The following is a 20862-nucleotide window of genomic DNA, read 5'->3' on the forward strand; positions in this document are numbered from 1 at the left end:
CTCACTTTTGGAAAGAGGCATTCTCTTTTCATAGTATCTCCACAGTTTAATTTTTTTTTTTTAAAAAAAACAAAAGTAAACATCTGATCAATGTCATTTCTCCTCCTCAGTATTATAATGATGAAGCTCTGTTAACAGATCAGCTAATGAAGTATTTAATCACTGAAGTCTGATGTCAAACATATAACAGCGTCACTCAAAGTATATGAATTTGCTAGTGAATAGCAGATTGATTGGAAAGTCATAAATCAGTCTCTCCTTGTTTATTAAGCTGCAGCCTTGAAAACTGATAGCATTGTTTTCTATAAAATTGACTATGATTTCACCTGTAGCACAGAAAACATTATTTTTTTGCAGCTACTTTCAAATGCAGTGCTTCGCTAAAGAAGAGGTGAGATTTTTTTGTAGATGTCAAATATAACAGGACTACAGGATTAGACTTTCAAATTAGATGTGTGAAGTATGCTTTGACTTTAGCTGGAATGCTTCAGTGCCCAAATGTAACTTGAAGCTTTTCGAATCCCCTCCAAATTGTTTTGTTCAAATACAAACCTTAACAGACACGAGAACATCTAGCACTAATCACCAGCAATCAGTGGATAACGTCAAACTGGATAAAGTCAGCATTTGCAGAGCAAGGCAATAAAACAACACTTTTTAATGCTTTGGAAATTAGAAGCTTTGAGTATAAAGCAGGCCTTTAATAACACATAGTCCTGAGATCTCGCATTTATCCATTATCTGGAGATACCCAAACCTTTCTCACAATGACTAACAGAATGATCCCTGAACTCAAAGACATCCAGATGTGCTCCATATGACCGGTACGTGACAAGGTCAGAAAACTCGCTTTGGTCCATGACAAATAATACAGAAGCAGTTCGCAAACTTATGGTCTGCAATTTAAAGGTTTTTAAAGAGAGAAGCCAAACTGCAGATACTGAAGTCTTCAAATTACAGCCAAAATTACATGACACTATTTGAATAATTCATGAAATAAAATCGGATAGCCCTGTACCACCGATGCAAAAAGTTAGCACTTTTGCCTACCTGAAATGTAATATTGAATGTTGAGCAAGTGGCAGTCTGAAGACATTTCAGAGACACTCTTTCACTTCCCCTTTCCCCTAAACATCTTCAGCATTTGTTAGAGCACGTATGCCAAACAACATTTCCTGTGAAACAAACCCTTCCACCGAATGCCGATTAAAAAAAAAAGATGCTCCCACTAAACTCTTACCAGATTTTAAAGTTGTAAATAAAGTTGTAAAAAAAATTATTTACAACTTTAAATATCAGTTACCAACAACTGGTATTGCATAAGGCTTTGTGTTATCCAATTACTTATGTCAGAACAGTCTTCCTTTGTGCAATGAAATCCCGAAAAAGCTGGTGAATTTAAATGAACTTGTACTACACTTACTTCACAATATATTTAAGTATTTTTCCTCACTGAGCAATCCATGTCACAGTACCTATTTCTGCACTTCAGTAGTTGAGGTAGAAATCAACTTACCCTGTGTTTTTCCTTTACTTTCTTCCTGTATTCTTCTTTGTCAAATTTGTCTTCTTCCCGCAGTATCTCTTTCGCTTTATCTAAGTTGATACCACTGGCATCATCTTCCTCATCTGCTTTCGCCAAACTGGATTTTTGCACAGGTGGCCACTGCTGCACTAACTGAATTATACATGTCAACATGAAAAATAATGGTTAAAATAATTTTTTCCACACCAAAGTTTTGATGCCCTAAATATTGCAATACACTATTTTTCTAGACTAAATAAAAATTCCATTTGCAATGGAAACAAACAAACAAACCTTGCACAATACAAGTAGGATACCTTATTTAACATCACATTCAGTCAAAAATAAGTATTTGAAAATAATGTCTCCATTACACCATATTACTGTTTAATAGATTCACTTGAACTTCTTCCCCTATTTTTCTCTCTTTGCCTAATGGAACAAATAATTTATAATCCTGCTAGTCATTTTGGAAGAAAAATGATATTTGCTTTCAAGAAATGACTCTCCAAAATATATGCAACATAACAAAACACCAGTAAATCTGAAGAGTATGTTTTCATGTAAACAATCAATATTCCAACATATTAACTGAGAGAAAAATGAGATAAGCCTTCATCACACAGTACACGAAAAACCATGACTGCAGGTTCATGTTTTGGGGGAAGCAAGGACGACAGTTGTGGAGGGTTTTACTGGTTATTGTACGAAAACTGGATTGGAAATGTTTGATGATTCAAGTTTAACTTGTGGATGACACGCTGAACACATCCAACTTCCCTTAAATATCTGAAACTTAAACTGAAGACAACTACTAACTACATGTTCACCAAAAAACATCCCCACCTATCTTATGACCTCGTGGTATGAGCAGACATCATCTGGGGGTGGTTTTTGCAAAAATCATTCTTGCTTATGGATTCGTAGAGTAGTAACTCTTAAAAACAAACTATATGGCAGAAAATATAGAATGTCTTTCAGATACAAATGCAAAACTAAACATGTTTAGGACTTCTGGATATTGATAAACCCAACCTACTGATTCCACTTGCTTTCATAAAATGGGAGTCTGCGTACTTGTATATTCTAGGAGGATACATTAAAGGAGTTTTATTTTATCAGACAGAAGCATGTGGAGTAGAACAGTAAAACTTTAAAGCATAGTTTTACACAGCTCAGAAAAAAAGCAGAAACAACATCCATAGATGCAAACTTTACGTTTCCTTACATAAGTCACCCCTTTTCTATTCTGCTACTTTTCTAACTATAATCTTTGTGCTAATTTTTTTCTCTCCATCCTCACTCCTTTTTGCTTCATTGTATGGATACATAATACATTTGCATATGTTTTTTAAGATAAGACAACAGCTTTTGAATATCTAAAAATATCTGAAAATATAATTTCCAGTCAACGGGTCAACCTCGAAAACCTTTTAAATTTTGTTTAATGTCAGTGATTATATGGCTATACTCCCTTTACCCACAATATAAAATGTTGTATTTTATTTGGTCACAAAAGCAAATTATACACTTGTAAAGGTGACCTATCTTTCGGTTTATGCCTTACTGAAATTAATCTAGAGTAAAAAAAAAAAAGCTACTTTTTTTCTTAACGCTGGAAATGGAAAAGCAACATACACAGCATCTGAAGCTGTGAAATCAAATGTTGGAAAAGTTTATGGAGTGTGGAGACTTGCTAGTGAGGTTATCGCCACAGTGAAACCCTAGAGTGACTAGCATCCACAATAGTTCTGTTCTGTATAAAATCAATACATTTTCCAGAGGCTATGAAAAGATCCAATTAAATTACTGGCAAATTTCAATGCACTGCTACATCAGCACCAGTAGGCAAAAATTTGGTACTTCCTTAGCTTTCCTAACAACATTTTCAATACTGAATGCTGGAAAGAAAACCAGGGACTTCCTCTAATTCCAGTACATTAACTCAAGACTTGGGGGAGCTTTGGCAAATACCTACAGGAAAATCATTTCACACTTCTGTAAGGAAAAAATAGGCTCTGTATTCTACCTGAAATTGAAGAGAATAGGCAGAAAAGAGGTGCATCCCGTACCTCCACTAACAGCTCTTATACAAGTACCTTACACATACAAAGGTGAAAAGAGGTTGGTGCTCAGCATTCCTCTTTTTCACAGTGGAACTGAATTCTAAATGGAAGCTAAACAGTTTTGCAAAACTTAAACCAATTACGAAAACCACACACTTCTGAAAAACGTATATTTTTATACAGATATAAACAGTAAATATTTATGTCTTTATAGAAACTACAAATTCAGTTCCCAACAAAATACAGTTATTTTGAATTGACCTTACCTCTCCATCTTCCGTAAAGACTATTTTTGTGTTGACCTTGAATTTTTTCTTCAAGATTTTTTTGGCTTCTTGGGTTTTAGTTGTTTTTTTCTTCATCTTTGATTTTGATGCATTCTGTGTAAAACAAAATGAGATTTCTTACTTTTTTTTTCCTAGTCACAGAGTATATGATTCAAATTTCCTAAAAGCAATTAGATGTATTAAAATGTAATTCCTAAAACACATGAGTAAGAGTAATTTCCAGTAAAAATTAGCTAACAGGCCTTTTCATAAAAGTTTTAAGCAGGCCATATCATGAAAAACTCATTTACTCTGTTAACAATTCAGCATAACTTAAATCCTATCAGCAGCAGGACACCTGACTCATTCAAATCTCCCTCACCTTTTTGGGAGAAGGACACTAGATTCACCAGCTTACGCTGTTAGCAAGCCTCATCAGACAAGAAATCCAGTATAACTGTCTGAAGCCATTAGCTACAACTGATGAGATACCACTTTCATCTCACTTGTCATCACATTGTCCCCAGGCACCACAGCACACCAATCTGAGTTATTTCTGTGTCAATGAAGGACACAAGTGACCATGCAAGAACCTTGTCCCTTGCAGTCCCATCAGGGTGCAGAACATCAGTGCTAGGAGATGTTTACCAAACTTAGCATTAAATAACGTTTAGAATCACAAAAGTTATTAGCATCATAGGAAAAAAGTTGACACCAGGGAAACCAATAAATGAGTCAGCAGAGATTGTGAAATCCAGACAGGTTGAGGCTCTTCTTTCCTGGCTACCACTGAGAAAGCAACACTCACCAGAAAAAGCAAATATTATCAGCAAAACAGTATCCCTGTACAAAACACACTGATACTGAAGTTACGTTTACTTTTTGTGCGCGCAATCTTGCTGTTAGAAACAAGAGGTGAAGAGGTCACTTCTATTTTTGACAGAGACTGAGGATTTATCCAGAGTATTTTCGCATTTTGGAGGTAGTTTGCAACTCTGGGAGGACCATTTTAATTACTTCTGTAAAATGCACTGGAAAATAGTCACATCCACAGATGGCCCACATAGGTTTCACAGAGCCACCCATCTGGTGGTAACATCGTGGAACCAAAGAATGTGGAGATTCCCGACCTCCGGCTCTTCTTCCGAGAGCTCTCCTTTCAAGAACAAAGGCCATATGTGTTCAGGCACCTAACAGGACACAATACACGCAGAGGACATTTTAAACAGTAACTGCCATCGCAGGAAGTATTTTATAGCAAAAGATATTCTGCGGGAATACATGGAGACTCCATAGAAGAAGACCCACAACTCATTCATCATCCTGTAGACTGCAAAGCTCCGTTACTCAGGAAAAAGAGCCTGAAAGAGAGTCACTAAACTGTCTAGGCTTTGGATAAATAATAGAAAGTGGTCAAAGCAACCACAGAGAAAAAGGAAAAACTGAACTTCTTTCTCTCACTTTTCTTTTTATTTTGGTCATTTTAATCAGTTTCATGTTCTATACCAAATCCACTATAAAAGGAAGCAAAAAAATTTAACTCAGAAAGTCACTGTCATATGGTCAGCACACTAATGCACTGAAATATGAACTATAACAGAGAAAAATTACAGTCTTCCTAACAGAAAAAATGGTTTGTGACAGGTACTGCGCTGTGTTATCAAGTAATGACCATATGCTTTTATAGAAAATAGTAACTGTAGCAGCGCTTAGGTCCTCAGTACTGCCATACGATTTTTGTTGCACTGTGCAGCTACTACTAACAAATCTTTGGCACATCTTCAACAACTCAGAAAGCTGTGCTATTCCCTCACTCCTGTTGCTTATCCCACAAACACAAATTGTTTGAGAGTCTGCACAAGCATAAAACCCTTACCGCGAAATACGGACTACTTAGTAGAACAACAGGAATTGCCCAGAGGAAGAATTTAGAGAGAGATGTACTTCAAGGTGGTAGAATGACACTTCTCACTACCACATTTTTTTTCACCAGTTGCTTTTGGTCTTGTTTCTTTCTTTTTTTTTTTTTTTAATAATCTTTCATTTCTGCACTGTCAGTATTACTGGTACCAGCATAATATGCTAACGTAAAAAAAAAGGTCACTGAAAGTTTTAAATTGGTACATCAATATTTTGTAAAATTATATTTAAATGTGAATCTCAGCTGTTTACATTTCTTGGTTTAGAAAAGGTTTTCCTGGCTAAAGAGCACAAATATGCAATGGGCTGTCTTTGCATGCATACATAGGCAGTATTTCCAGTTGTACCTTGCTCCCCCTCCCTCCTCTGTGTGATTTTGAGAAGTAAAAGTATGTTGATACTGCAAAGTAGCATGGAAAAAAATGGGATAGGACAAAATTTCCAAACACCGAGGAGGAACAAGAGGAGGAGGAAACAAATGGGAAGCTCAATTCCCTCACTATATACCTAAAAAGCATAGTATAAGATCAGTGTATGAATTTGGTAGATTTACAATATACAGCATTAAGGAAAGCTAAGAGATGAGAATTTTAAAAAAACACATAGGAGTAGGAGGGAGTATTAGTATAAAACTCTACACACCTCATAGATAATTAAACTGTGGTTTTCATTAGGTTATTTTCATTGCTTTACAAAACTGAACACACTTCATACAACTGTGAATACAACTGTGGCAGGAGCAATGACTCCTCTCTAACTGCGCAGTAAACAGCTGAAATCCGAGGTCACAGGCTTTGCGGGCAGAAGCACTGTCACATCAGCAGAGGTGAGTGAATGGAGGGTTTCTGCTGACAACTAGACCTTGCCCCTAACGCCAGAGCAAGGCATGGGCCTGGGCACTTTCAAGTGAGCTGAGAGGGCACAGCAGGTCCCCACACTGACCGGCCACTCGGAAAACACTGTGTACCAAAACCTGCTGAACTAATACCTGCCTCAGTAAATCCATTTCTAAAGCTGGATTATACCATCAAATAAGCCATCGATCCGAACAAAGTGGGCATGCGTGATCTGGGCACAGGTTTTCACGTTGCTGCTAGATACCAAAGGGATTCTGCGGTTGAACGCAAGTTGGTAACAGAAGTTACAGCACCGGCTGGTGCATGCACACCTCCCTGCCAACGAGAAGAGGCGACCTGCTGCTCACCAGCGCGGGCATTTTGCCCTATGCCCAATAAAATAGGCCCTCAAGTCTCACCTTTTCTTCTATGAAGATGTGGCAATAGTTAAACTGATCAAACAAGATCAGAGTGATAATCAACCTCTTTAAAATGGTATATGACAGTTAAGCATTAGAAGTAAAGAGTCACGCGAGTTCATAAAAATTTCATAAGGCTCAGCTGCAGGGTTGGGGGATTTTCTATTGTTACTAATCAAAAGCCTAAATTTCTTTTTCCTTTTGCACATGCACATGCCAGATGGCTTATTTAATGAGTTAGAATAAAAACTAGCTCTTAGAAGCACAGAAAATTCAAACATTTTGATATATAATCAGAAACAATACAGCTAATATGCAAGTTCTTTTCCATTTTTCTCAAGAAGGAGCAGGCTTTTGCTTTCTGGCTTAAAAGATCTGATATTCTTAGCTGAAACTATCACAAAGGTTTTCTAAATGAAGATACTGACAAGTTTAAGACATAAAATTTACTATTTTTCAATTATAATTTTTTTTCTGAAAAGACGGCATCAGAAACACAAATGTCAGTAAAATCTGCTATTCTAATATGGAATAATGTTTCTTATTAATACAATTTTTAAAGTCAATAGTTTAGACTGAGTACATAACCCTCAGTAACTCAGGATCAAAGCACTTACAGTCTCTTAACGTAATCAAGACAAACACATTTGCTTTGACCTTTGGAATGTTACAAATCATCAAATGTAAAGTTTCTTTGTTTCTAACTATATTTTCCTTTCTAATTTCAACTCAACAAGCCTGTGAAAGCAAGCACAGTATATTAACTACAGAAGCTGTCTAAAGACAGGACTACATTATTGTGGTGGGGTAAAATATCAATGAAAAAAAAAGCTATAATCAATTTTCCAGTCACGTTAGCTATAACAAGCATTACTGCTTTTCTAGGGGTTTTGTGGGCTTCCCCCCGCCCCCGCTTATACCTTACAATTCCTAGCAAGAATGGTGCTGTAACCTGCAAATATTTTTCAGTCTCTCCCAACATTATTACATTACCCAGAATTCAACCGCCTCTGAGAAAAAAAAAAATCAATGTGGTACTCAATTTCACACACTTGTTTTGTATTTCAAGAAACTGCCCACCAAGAAATAGGACCAAGTATTATCGCATTTGTATTATCACCAAGCACGTCAATCCCCCTGACAAGCTACTGAGTTCAGACTCAGAAGTCATTCCCCAGAGAATAAGACACAGCCTTGCCAGACTGAAGCTACCAAACCTTAGACAAAGAGAAGGGCCGTCTTCCTCTTCGTGCCGTGGAGAGCATACAGACATGGTTTTCATCTGGCAGGCACTATGAAGCTTCCAGAAGATTGAGTATCCTCCAACCACTAGTCTAAGGCAGCCTAACCATAAAGCATTACCTCTCAACCCCATAAACTTCCCAAACTCAGACTACGAGGCTTTGAATACCTATAATGGAGATAAAGTTAGAGGAGAGAGAAACTTTCACTTCTCCTGACAAGTAAGTAACCATAGAAGCACCTTACGCATAACTATAAAACATAAGAAGGAAAACATCAAGAGAAGCAAAATAACCAGACTTTGAAGTCCAGTCCACATTACTTCAAGCACCTACAAAACTCTAAACACCAAAAAGCTTCCTCTTAGTCATGCAATTTGACTCAACCAGCCACCTGTCTTCCCGTTGAGTATAAAGGACCAGAGAAGCAGAAATCCTAGGATGCGGCATGACCACAAGGAGATGTATGGATGCTGCTTTCCTTCATGATCTGTGGTAGCTAGGTGGTCTCTATTTTAATTTCCAGCCCACTTCTCTGCAATGACAGCTATTTCAGTCCTTCCTGATTTCTGCTGACTGCTCACGAGCCACAGGCCGCTTGAATTGTTGTGAACACCAGAAACAGCCGAAGCCACTGAGAAGCAGCACTGCAAAGTTCTTCAAACCATCCCTCAACTTCCACAACACAACTCCCCCAACCTCTGCTAGAAAAACAAGCTTCTTTTGTTAGCATGTGTTGGTTTTTTTTAATGTAATACAAGTGAGGCTAATTTTGCTTTGGTGAAGTATTCTAAGTTTTTTCTTTTTTAATTAAATGTTAAAAATTAGGAAGCTTAAATTCACGATACTATCCAACCAACTTGCATAGCATCTATATACATCACTGAGCACAGCTTTTACCAACACAGTTGTGAAGATATGAAAATAGGCAGGTTGGTACTCAAAAGACAAAACCAGCACTCCACACATGTTCTATCTTTGCAGGACATTGGGGGTTCCATCAGTAGCTCTGCACTTCCAACTATGGATTTAGATGAGAGAAAGGATTTTTTATTCCGCACACACCCCTATGCCCCATTCATGTTAAGAGGTTTACTTCCGCTTTAACTATTTCCTCTTGTTTCTTTACAGGTAATTTAGAAATGCCTGGGTACCATTCCTACTCCTGAAACGTCTTCTGAAATATAATTCCTTTATCCTTCCAGCAGCATTTATCATCTACAAATTTAAAACCAATGCTGGGTTAAAAAAAAAGAAGTGTATCTGTATCCTTCCATCCCTGAGAAAATTTTCACTGCTTTCATTTTCTATAATGAAAAAAAAGAATGTTAATGCTTTACCCTGATATAAAATCCCATGATACCAGACGGAACCATGAATGAGCAGCATTGCACAATCAATTTTTCATGCTTTTTTCCTCCCTATCTTTCCCTCTCCCTCTGCTTTCTTTCTTTTTTCCCCCCTTTTTTTTTTTTTTAAAATATATCTCTCTGACTCCTCCACAGAACAGGAAGATTTTAAAGAATGCTTCAGACAAGAGAAACATTTGATTTGAGTACTATAAATTATGTAATTGTACGTACAACTCTAGTATCTGCATATGCCAACAAACAGGCTTTGTTATTGATCTGCAAAATTACTGCACCTCATTTTCCAAATCTTTAAGTATAAAAATATTATATAAGAAATAAGGCAAAAAACTAATAATTAAGTTTATCATTATAAGATCTAATATGGACAAAACCACTATTTAAGAAATTTGTGAGTTACAGTAATTAGATAATATCTCACTCTGAAAGATGTCTCTACTTAATGCACTGGAGCACAGAACTTTTCAGTACAACTATTGCATTAGCCCAAAAAATCTCCATTACCTGTAAGCATAAGCAGCAACGACATCCCTTTCTAAAGCATTGGGCCCTTAGCAACACAAGACCATGACTTCTCATGCAGTTTATTTAAAAGAAAGGTGTAACGGAGAATAGTGAACTACTTTACATATTTCTAGGCAAAAAGTAAATTAAGTTATAATTGAGTATGCCTGGCTAAATAAGGATAAAGATATTCCAGAAGACTGTAATTCAAAACCAAACATATTAACAAGGCTTTCGTTTATTCTTGGGGTTAAGGGTGGTAGAAAAATATATTTCAAAGAAACGCGTACAAGCTAAGATATCCCAATAACTCAAAGACTGCCTCAGACTGAAAATATACAAGAAGTGTACAATAATCATTAATACCACTAGTAACTGCAGTGCCAGATCAAGACATAAAATGTTTTCATTCCACCCCTCCCTGTCATTATAAAGTAATGCATCATTACAACACAATCTTCCTCTGGTAAAATCCAACAGAAACGCACAGTAATCATTAAATTCTCCAGCACTTCTGCAGCAAGAGAAGTAGATGAACTGCTTGCAGTTAACCTAAGCTGAGGACTACATCTTAGAAAATGAACGAGTGTTCCTCATATAACATCAATTAACAAGCAAAAAACATTATTTTGTTGGCTGCTATTCATCCTCCTTACTCCAGAGCTTCCATTTTTGTGAGCAAGAAAAGGCCATCATGAAGACGCTATTTCCAGCAAAACATGGCAAATTAGAAATAAGAGCATGAACATGTGTCTTTGGTATTGAACCAAATTACAAATTACTTCAAACATAGCATCTTTTGTCTGTCACTTCCAAAAAAAACCAAAACCAAAACCAAACCAAACCAAACAAACAAAAAAAAACCCAATCAACTAACCAAACCAACCTCAACCCAAAGCCCACAACACATTAATGTGGAGTTGAGGAGCTAGGAGAACCTGCTTTGCACCTTTTGTTCTATTACAGATCTCCAGCAATGACAATGTTGAGATCTTTTCTCACTTTCCAGCAGCTGGAAGATCCTGCCTATTCATCCCCCACTAATATTTGACATGAAACAAGGCCCACACTCAAAATGGAGGTGAGGGGAGACAAGTAGGAAGGGGAGGGGAGGGCTGCCTTGTTTTGGATGAAAAAAGCCCTGAAGCCCTTCAGGTGTGCTGAGAATGTGCTACATTCTGGAACTTGTCATTTTTCAGTCTCCAAAAGAACCAGAATTGCTCCTTCTGTCCCAGGCTGCACTTAATATCTTAGTGCAAGACAGTTAAATTGAAATATTCAGAGAAATGTAATCACTGAATACAGCAAGAAGGCAACGCTGAGCTGACATTTCATGAAGTGAAAATTTGGGGCTTTTTTAGTTAAAGAATAAAGATCTTTTTTTTAATGCAACTGTATTTTCTAGTAGTTAAGACAGTTATTCTAAAAGAAAAAAAAAAAAAACAACACTTTTCTGCATAATCATTAAGGCTGCCAAGGCTTAAATAAATGTCATAACATCATTAAAATTATGGCTTAAAAATACTCTGTAGAGAAATCTTAGGTCAAAAGGTGAGATGAGAAGTGCACACTTTCATGCTATTTTTCTTTACGGTTGAATATATTTTACCATCCATGAGTAGTATGACATTTCCCTTTCTCCCTCAGAAGCCACCACGCATGGCCCCAGCAACACTGCGGCAGCCACGGCTGAAGCTTCTTAAAACATTTTGTTCACTACATTCTTCCGATCTGCCATTAGAAAGTAACAAAATAGTTGCTTTGCAAAGATAAATATATTTATCTCAGCTCTCTCTCTTCCTCCTTTTGCACATGCTATAACCAAAAACTATGACCATTTAATTACCACACCACAATGACATCCTTCACAGGCTATGACCGCAAACAGCAAAGATTGCATATTTTTTGAAAAAATACCCCAAACTGATTTTTGTTCATTTGAGCAGTGCAAGTTTTTCAGCAGTAGATTAGTGTGGTAACCATCACTATTTTTTAAAGAGTTTTTTCATCTTTAAATTGACATAGATGGCACATACTCCTTCCCCTTCAGAAGCCTCTAAATGCATTTCTCTCAGTGCACAAGAGCCGACACAAGTAAGAGCATTCATCTGGCCTCCACCTGGGCACGGCACTGCTGAGGCCACTTACCAGAGAAAGAAGAGGTAACACTAGTTGGCAATCCGTGAGGGCTTATCTTCAAGACGAGGCTTATTTGAATTTAGCTCCCAAATAGGGAGTGCACAACCTATCTCAGAACCACATCAGGGCCTCCTCCACAATCCCATGAACCAAAAAAACCAGCATGGGAGACCCAGCTGGGGTAAAGGCTGCAGTACAGCAAACATGAGGAACACACAGAAGAAGAGAAAAAAAGAGGGGTCAACTGAGCCAGTCGCTCATTGCTGGCGAGAGACCTGAGAAGAACATAGCCAGTTTCTTCCAACAAAATGTCCATCAAGGATAATCTGGAAAGACATAATTTCTTCACAACTAAAGGTTGACAGAGAAGCCATAATAATAACAACCATAAAACAATATTTCATGTCTATCATTTTCCTTTTTTAAATAAGGTTGAGTATTTTGACTCCTTTCTCCATGTATTCATTATAGACTAAAGATGCTGCCAGAAGCGGTCTTGTAGTTCCTATGTGCCGCTCCTCCAAACACTCTCATCGCTGCCCTTCACTAGCACACATCCTTTCCCAACCCTGAGAAAAGCTGCTTCATGGATTTAAAATTGGCAGAAAGCTAACACTAAGACAACGGCAAACTGTATTCTGCTATCTTTGCTTTCGGGGTCAGACAAGCACTCCTGCAGGCTCCTGGAAGGGAGACGGAGCCAGCAAAGCAGGGACATGCAGCCCTTTCAGTAGTGGCCAGCCAGCACCATAGCCATGCTGTAAGATAGAAATGCACCTTAAATAAGTGTGAGAATCCAGGTAAGAAGAATAGCAAAACTTACTCTGATATCTTAAGGTACGCAATGAGAATCTCAAGCATTGATAAACATGAGAAAAAGTGCAGGTGTGCCTGGTGTCACTGCCATCGCAAGTACACGAAGCACATAGAGCAACGCTGCTCTCCAAACCCAGTAAATTGTGGTGAGAAAAAAATACTAGAGGGTCCAACATCGATTTGAACCGGTACAGCCAACATGACTAAATCAGTCTGCTAGGGTTTTGCTTTCGTTCCACTACAGAAATGCCCTGGGAGAAATCCCTGCCGAAAAGGACGCCCACTCAAAGTTGTATGAAAGAGTTTGACAACTGTAAGCATAGCCATCTCTATAAACAGATACTAAATCTCAGAGCACTAGCAACTACTTGTCTCAGGACTCCAAAATTGTTCGCAGTTTAAATCTGCCTTCCAATATCTTTTGAAACATTTTGCCTTTGAGCTGGAAGTCTCCACACCTCCTTTCTTTGCAGAAGTCAACTTTTAACAAGAGGTCAAATTTATGTAGAAGTTTACATAATTAATATTTTCAACTTGTTTTTTAAAAGTTTAAATCATACACACCCCTGTCTCCAGCAGAAGCAATTAAAAGTTTTCAATTGTTTCAGCAATATATATTCAGATAGTCTAAACTCTGCCTAACTCCCAGTGCTTAGTTATGAGAGACAGTTAAGAATCCGTTAAGAACAAATGGGAGGGCTCAGAGCAAACTTACAAGTGAAGGATGCACTGTATGGCCACCATCAGCTGGTCCCAAACACCTCTTCTCTGAGCTTACACCTTCAATAGTTTTCATACAACTCAGTCTTGAATGCCTTACGCATAAAGGGATGTTGCTAGAAGAAAGGACTCATGAAAGTGATGTTGTTTCATTTAAAATAAATATTATTATTTTCTCAGTCCTTCTCACTCCTCTAGAATTCTGTGATGGTTTGTTGGAATTTTTCAGTTTTACAATTTTTAGACTGAAGGAAACGATAGACCGATGAAAAAACCAAAACACTCATTGAAAAATACTTTCAGTTGCCAGGATACAGTGACCAAAGTGTAGTAGGCTGATATGCTGAAGTACACTAAGATTTTCCCTGTTGCTTCTGAAGCAGCAGCAAAGGTGGAAATATCTTTACCACTTCACACAATTGGAAAAATGTGCACATTTCAAGAAGCCTGCTCAGTTTATTGTCATCTTCTTTCTTTCCCTTTATAAACAAGGCAATTAGGTATAAAAATTGCATTAATTCAGCACAAAGGTTCTTATGGTAAAACATTCAGGCAGGATTTAGACCTTTAGGCTTTTATCTAGATAGGAGGACCAGAAATTCTGGTCCAGATTGAAATAGAATAATCACCTCAAAATGGAAAACAGGAGTAGACAGAGGAAAAAGAGGAACCATCCAAGAACACATATTGACTGTGAGAAGATGAAGGTATAAAGAGAGGGTCACAAGCCATGACTTTGTGAAGGAAGCAATAAAGAATTCCTCAGCAACATAACTAAAATTAAAACAAACAAAAAAGTGAGACTGCTAAGCTGTATGAGTGAGGTAGATACTGAACATAAACTTGCCATGACCTCAACGTTAACTCAGCTTTCAGAAAGACTATTAAGGTACTAGACAGGCAGAAGCTTGCCTAGCTTCCTAGCTTCCAGGAACCAGGACATGAAAACTGTCCGCTCACTTGGAAGCAAAAAAATTATTTTTTTAATTTTTTTTTTTCCCAATTTAGGCATTAAATGATCATATAATCCCCATCATGGAATTCCGAAAATATTAGCACATGAAATCACGAAACTGGTAGACGATTTTTTTTTTTTTTTAAAATCTTTCTTACTGGAAGTGACAGGTGATGTAGAATTGGAAATACCAATACTTACAAAAAATGGTGAAGGGAAAGGAAATATGACTCAGGCTACTCCAGATCATTACAGTCCCTCAGGCTGACCTCAACAGGACACAAAGCAGAAAAGCAAGTTTTGGAGGAATGATGGATTACAAAAATGGAATGGAAATTGGAATAAGGAATATATTATAGCACAGGAATGCCAAAGGCACATTTGTAACAAAAATGTTATCTTGACTCTTTAGACAAAGCCAATGTAACAGGACTAATTCATTTAAATTTCAGTGGAACCATAGTACCACACTACAAAGTATTAGCTGAAGTAAAAAAAAAGGTCAAGAATTAGTTACAAGTGGTGACTACAATGATCTGTGCTGAAAGACAAATCACCAGGGTGCTAGTGATTCTCAGTCCCGTGGTCCCCACTCTGCCCAGCGGAGTTAGCGATGAAACGCCCCGATGGCACAAAGCTGGGAGCTGTTGCCAGCTCAAGAGAATGAGCAACAGGTTACTCAAAAGAACGAGATAGCCTTGAAAATGAGACACATTAAAATGAGATTAAATTCAATAGCACAAAGTGCAAGGGCGATTCAGAATTTAAAATTTAAAATGAAAGCTCAAACTGAAGGAAGAACAAGAAAAGGAATTGGGCACTTTCCTTCCCAGGATGACTGAGCCCCACTGTTCTCGTGGCCACAGAAGAGACAAATACAAACCCTGAGACCTCTTGGGCAAGCCGTTGCCAGTAAAAGCCAATAAGGATTAATGCGACTGCAGAAGGCAGTGGTGTGAACTCGCATGGTAAACTGTGCACACCTCTAGCTTCTCAGAGAGAGTCAAGATGAATTCAGACGGAGCATGTGCAGAGAAGAGCTACTAGGATGAAGAGCCCAACTTTTGAGAGGAAATGAAAAGAGCTAAACGAAGCATCACAGGGAATACGACAGCTTTCTTGTAGACATGTGGGATAAACACAGGAGAGGGAGAAAAAACATTTAAGCTTAAGAACAATCTTAGGAATAAATTAGTATAAACTCACCATGAAAATATGTGTTGGAAAATAAACCAAGATAGAGAATAACCTCAAAAACAGCTCTTGCAAACAGGAATAATAAAGGCAAATCATCCTACCCTTTTGTAAAAATAGCCGAAATAATTTTCTAAAAAGAACCAGATACGTTTGATACGTCTCCTTGCGATACCCCAGGGACCAAGCTCAACCTAATCAGAGCGTTAGACCCTGAAAGGATCAGGACTCAATTTGTAGTTAAAAACAACAACAAATGCTGCAACAGAACATTAATTAAGAAATGAAAAAAACATGTTTAATCCATACTTGAACCCATAACAAATCTTCAGTCACTTTAGTAAATGCAAATATGCTAAAATTTAGTTTAAAATCTTTGAATATCATCAGTCTTTTCAGCTGTCTTCAAAGCCAAAGTGAACAAAAAAAAGAATGTTCCACAATGTTTTAATTTAATACTTCTATTTCATACAGTAGCTCTGCTATCATCTTTTTTAAAAATGGCTTCACAATAAAACATATCTTTAGTCCTCCGTAAAGGCACATACAACACTCCATAGTTCCCAAATAATTTTTAAAAGAAAGTGTACTACTGATAAATAGACAGAAGAGAAATACCAAAAAGCACACTAGAGAACAGAGTTTAATCTACAACGATAAGAAATTATGCTTTTGTTTTCCACAAAAGTGTGTTTATGTTCCTATATTTCAGGCTTTTATGAAATATTTCTATGAATTATTGAAAGAAATCACTCATCTTACAGCAAGATGCTAATTAATTTTGCTTTTAGTATTCAGTATGGCTATTATTTTGTGCATATTCTTCACATACCACTGTTGCATAAAATGACAGTTTAATACTGCCAGCGTTAAGAACATCAGTGGAGAAACTGTTACAAATATCCAAGCTTTCATTTTGAACACAATAAACTAAATAAAATATAGAAATGAAAAACTGGTAAAGCATGTTGCACAAATTTTAACTCTGAAGTACCCCACTTTGAAGTCTGAATTCTCAGCATTCCTTAAAAGTTGCCTTCTTAAAAGACATCTGCTATCACAAACATATTTTGTACCTGGCCAAACTACTCAGAAAGAAGGTCTAAAGCAAACTTTGATGGGTATTAAAATTAAAAAGACAGAAATCAGGAAAAGGACATTTCAGCTCTGTGCTGTGAGGTGTCAGATGTGGATCCAGTGTGTCTACAGAATTTATAAACCTTATGACCAAACATGACTGATTTAACTATCAGTAACTTCAGAAGCTGATTACTTAACCAAACTTCCACTTCCAGAAACATTAAGGCTTAATACTTCTAAAAAGTGCTGAACTTTTAAAGCACTGAATAGAAAAGAGCAACCTGAATTAGATGCCACACTGGGTTTCAGTACTGCACCAAAAAGGAACACTTCCCCCCCCTCCCCTTCAAACCAGTTCCACTTTTATACTAAGAAGGACCCTATCTTTCATGTCACAGAGATGTCACATAGGCAAGATGATGACTTCCACTGAACTTTAAAAAACAGACCATTTCTTTGTCTTAAGTCTGCATTAAGGTTTGTTCCACGTATTTTTACGGAATTGTTCCATTAACCATGACATGAAATTATGCACACACATGAGCTTTTACATGAAGGTAGTTCTGAATCAACTATCTTTTGCTTTGACCATCAACTTCTTGTACCTTAATAAGCCACACAGTAGAGGTAATGCTTTCCCACCTTATCTCTAAACAATTCGAGATGGGAGACAAATCCTTAGACTGTAATCTGGCTCCATGTCTTCAGGCAGTATAGTTTTCAAAAGCATACAAAACCCCATCAAAACGTTAAAAAGTCTAGTATAAATTCCATCTATTACAATGACCTTCTATACAAAAAGGGAGTTTGATTAAGTCTTCAGTAAGTACAGCATGCAATACACCTCTACTAAACTCACACTATTTTTACATATTCATTTAAAATATCAGCCACTACAAATGGTAAAACCTTTTAGCAGAGCAGATTTTTTTTTAAACAAATCTATGCCTTATTATATTTAATACTAAGAGTACATCTGGGATGACAGCATCCTCCCAAGCTTATAAGAACTTCTGTATTCATTTATGACAGTTGTTTTGGAAGTGGAACAAACATCTGCCATTCACAATACTAATTGTCTTAAAATTTATGGCAGGCAATTAATTGCATTCTAACACTCAAATGAATCTTTCCTCCTGAGCTGCATTTACAACTCTGGTACCGTCTCTGGGAAGACTTATGTTCTGGTTATCCTATCTGAGTCATAATACTCATATTTTAAAGATCCTTGGAAGAAAGTCAAGCTGAAATCAAACTAGTAATTATTTATAGAGGCATGCACTGGACTTGAAAGACATTAAGGAATGAACATAATCTACTTGTTATAGTTATTTCATCATCATAAATTAACTGTGTTTTTGTATAACATTACACACTTTTCTCCTCCCTTTAAATCTAATTGTACTACTTTCGAATAAATGTGGATTTTGCATTCTGCATAGACAGAAAAATAAGTCTACAGGGATAACATATGAGCAAATGTGTTTCTTGTTAGCTATTCACCAAAATATACAGTTCAGACCTGGAAGTCTCTTGTGCTTACTGAAAATCCTTAAAATTTAACAATGAAGTTTCACAAACCAGAGTTGATGGAGATGCATCACTGATTTAGCAAAGAATGCTCTGAATCCAGCAAAGGGAAGGCATGTGGCACTGATCAGTCATCCCCATCTCTCCCCCATCGTCACACCAAGGCCAACACTGCAGCCAGGTCACATGAAGGCACAAGCAAGGATAGAGGAGTGGCATTACCATTTGAGCTCTAAGTGCCAGACCATTTGCAAGAAAAGGTTCAACATTTGGCTATGGAAGATACTTCTGCCATCCAAAGAGATGTCTCCAGTCTTCCCACTGGAAGAGCAGTGAATTGTTGGGAATTCTGTTGCAGGACACATTGAGTACAGAGATCAATAGCTGGACCATACCAATTTAAGCAATACAAACTAAGTAACACACTCCCATTCCTGAAGCATTTTTATGAGTACTGCCAAAAAAAGCTGCAAGTTGTCCATTTTCAGGCTTAATTCCCATCTTTGTAATGCAAAGAATGTGGTCTCCCTAGAAATTTCCCTAAATGAAGAAATCCTGTCTTGACAGACATCTCTTGGCTGGACTTTACTGCACTTCTCTACCACCAAAGAATTATCCCATTTGAGCCTTAGCTAAGCTCCTGGGCACACACACAAATTGCTACATTGCCTTAAGCGAAGAAGAAAGCTGGAGGCATCAGGCACACCAAAGAAAACAGCCTGGAGCTGGTAATACAGCAGAGACGCAGCAGCTTGTGTTAGCACAACTGGGCCACTACAACCCATCTGCCCCATGCTCATTCTCACTCCAGTGAGATGGGAAAGCTCGCCTAGCTCGGTGTAGTGAAAAATCAGGAGTATGAAAAAGTAATTTGAAACAGATGAGAGAAATAGGCTTATGCCTAGGAATCTGTTACCACTACTTTAAAAAAAAAAAAGGTTTTGCTGACAGATCTATTCCTTACAGGTAGTCTCTATGGGCTAACATGTTGGTCCTATTGCCATCTAACTAGAGGTCTCAAAGAAAAATCTAGATAGGTAGCATAAGAGATAAAGGAAATACTCATCTCTTACAAAAAACAATAGTTTCTGAAGCAGTTTCAGAGAATGCATGGGTCACATACGGCAGATGACATTTGTTCAGTTAAGAATAATCTGTCTGAAAGTCAAGATTTCTAGGATGGTGAGAAATGTTTCCCTTTTCGATTGCAAGTGTTTTCACATTGTGCCAGGCTCCACTCATTGATCACAGCTGGAAGAACCCCAAACACCACTTACCTGGAAAGTGCACGACTCCAGAATGTAAATAAAGGCAGCTGGAGAGAGTCTCAACAGCAGAGAAAAAGTTAGGAAAAGCAAGAAAATCAGGAACAATGGCAGATCAAGTGCCAATGTGGAAAATGGATTTTAAACATATGCATTCACATTGACACATCTTATTCTAGATTAAACAAAAACAACATCTTAAAACTTTTCAACAGAAAAATTCTTTCCTAAAAAGATTCTAAATAAGAAACACTGAGTGGGAAGACATCCATGTTCTCCACATTGCTAGTGATCTTTTTCTCTTCAAAACAGTAACCCAAGATGGAACCACTTGAGATAAAGAGTAATTTAAATACCTCTTCTCCAAAGTAAGTATTTTCTCAAGTTCTGTAACTGTGATAATGCAGTCAGATACGGCTGTTGCAAACTGTCCACTTTATAAGAACAGCCAATTTGACCTTCTGCACAAGCTGCTGAATTTAGAACCACAAAGTATATTCCTTTCAGATAACGATTACAGCATCTCATACATATTTTCCAAGATTGTGAAAAATCATATACAACAGGAAAAAAACTCAAGGAAGTAATTTTTCCTACTACATCTGCAGAAACTGAGGTTATCCCACTCTATTGCTGCACAGATATTGTTTTGCTTTGTCTCGAAAGGGAGAAGATCCTATAACTTACTCCTACTCTGGTAGGAAAAAAAAATCTGAGATGCTTTTATAAGCACTTTTTACAGTGCTTCCATGCTTGAACAGTACAGCTTTTTATGGTGCAGTAACTTTTTATCATGTATCCAACAGATTTTATTCCTGTAGCTATTTACAGAAATGTGGGTAAGATTCTTTTTATCTATCATTTTCTACTGCTCTGAGGAAAAACATAAAAAAGCATATCCAAGTTTAGGCTAACGTAGACAAGCAGAGTTTGAGAGATCATTATGGATAAAAGGTAATCTTTCATTTCAGTCTAGTGTGCAACTATCTCTTATGCTTTGTCTAACACGAAGCTTT

At 37.3% G+C, this 20862-nt stretch overlaps 1 protein-coding gene across 6 annotated transcripts in view; it reads right to left on the bottom strand.

The window, feature by feature from the left end:
* DDX10 (DEAD-box helicase 10) overlaps positions 1 to 20862 on the bottom strand; it is a 213525-nt gene that overhangs the window by 85256 nt on the left and 107407 nt on the right. For all 6 annotated transcript variants that reach the window (XR_012672021.1, XM_075140022.1, XM_075140026.1 and 3 more), the window contains exons 14-15: positions 3858 to 3971; positions 1517 to 1678 (exon numbers count right to left, since the gene is read on the bottom strand). Coding sequence is in view for 5 of the 6 variants with exons in the window: in XM_075140022.1 (XP_074996123.1) it covers positions 1517 to 1678; positions 3858 to 3971 (276 nt within the window). In the remaining variant the exon portion in view is untranslated. The remainder of the gene's footprint in view (positions 1 to 1516; positions 1679 to 3857; positions 3972 to 20862) is intronic.

Source organism: Calonectris borealis, chromosome 1 (assembly GCF_964195595.1).
Source record: "Calonectris borealis chromosome 1, bCalBor7.hap1.2, whole genome shotgun sequence".
NCBI lineage: Eukaryota > Metazoa > Chordata > Aves > Procellariiformes > Procellariidae > Calonectris > Calonectris borealis.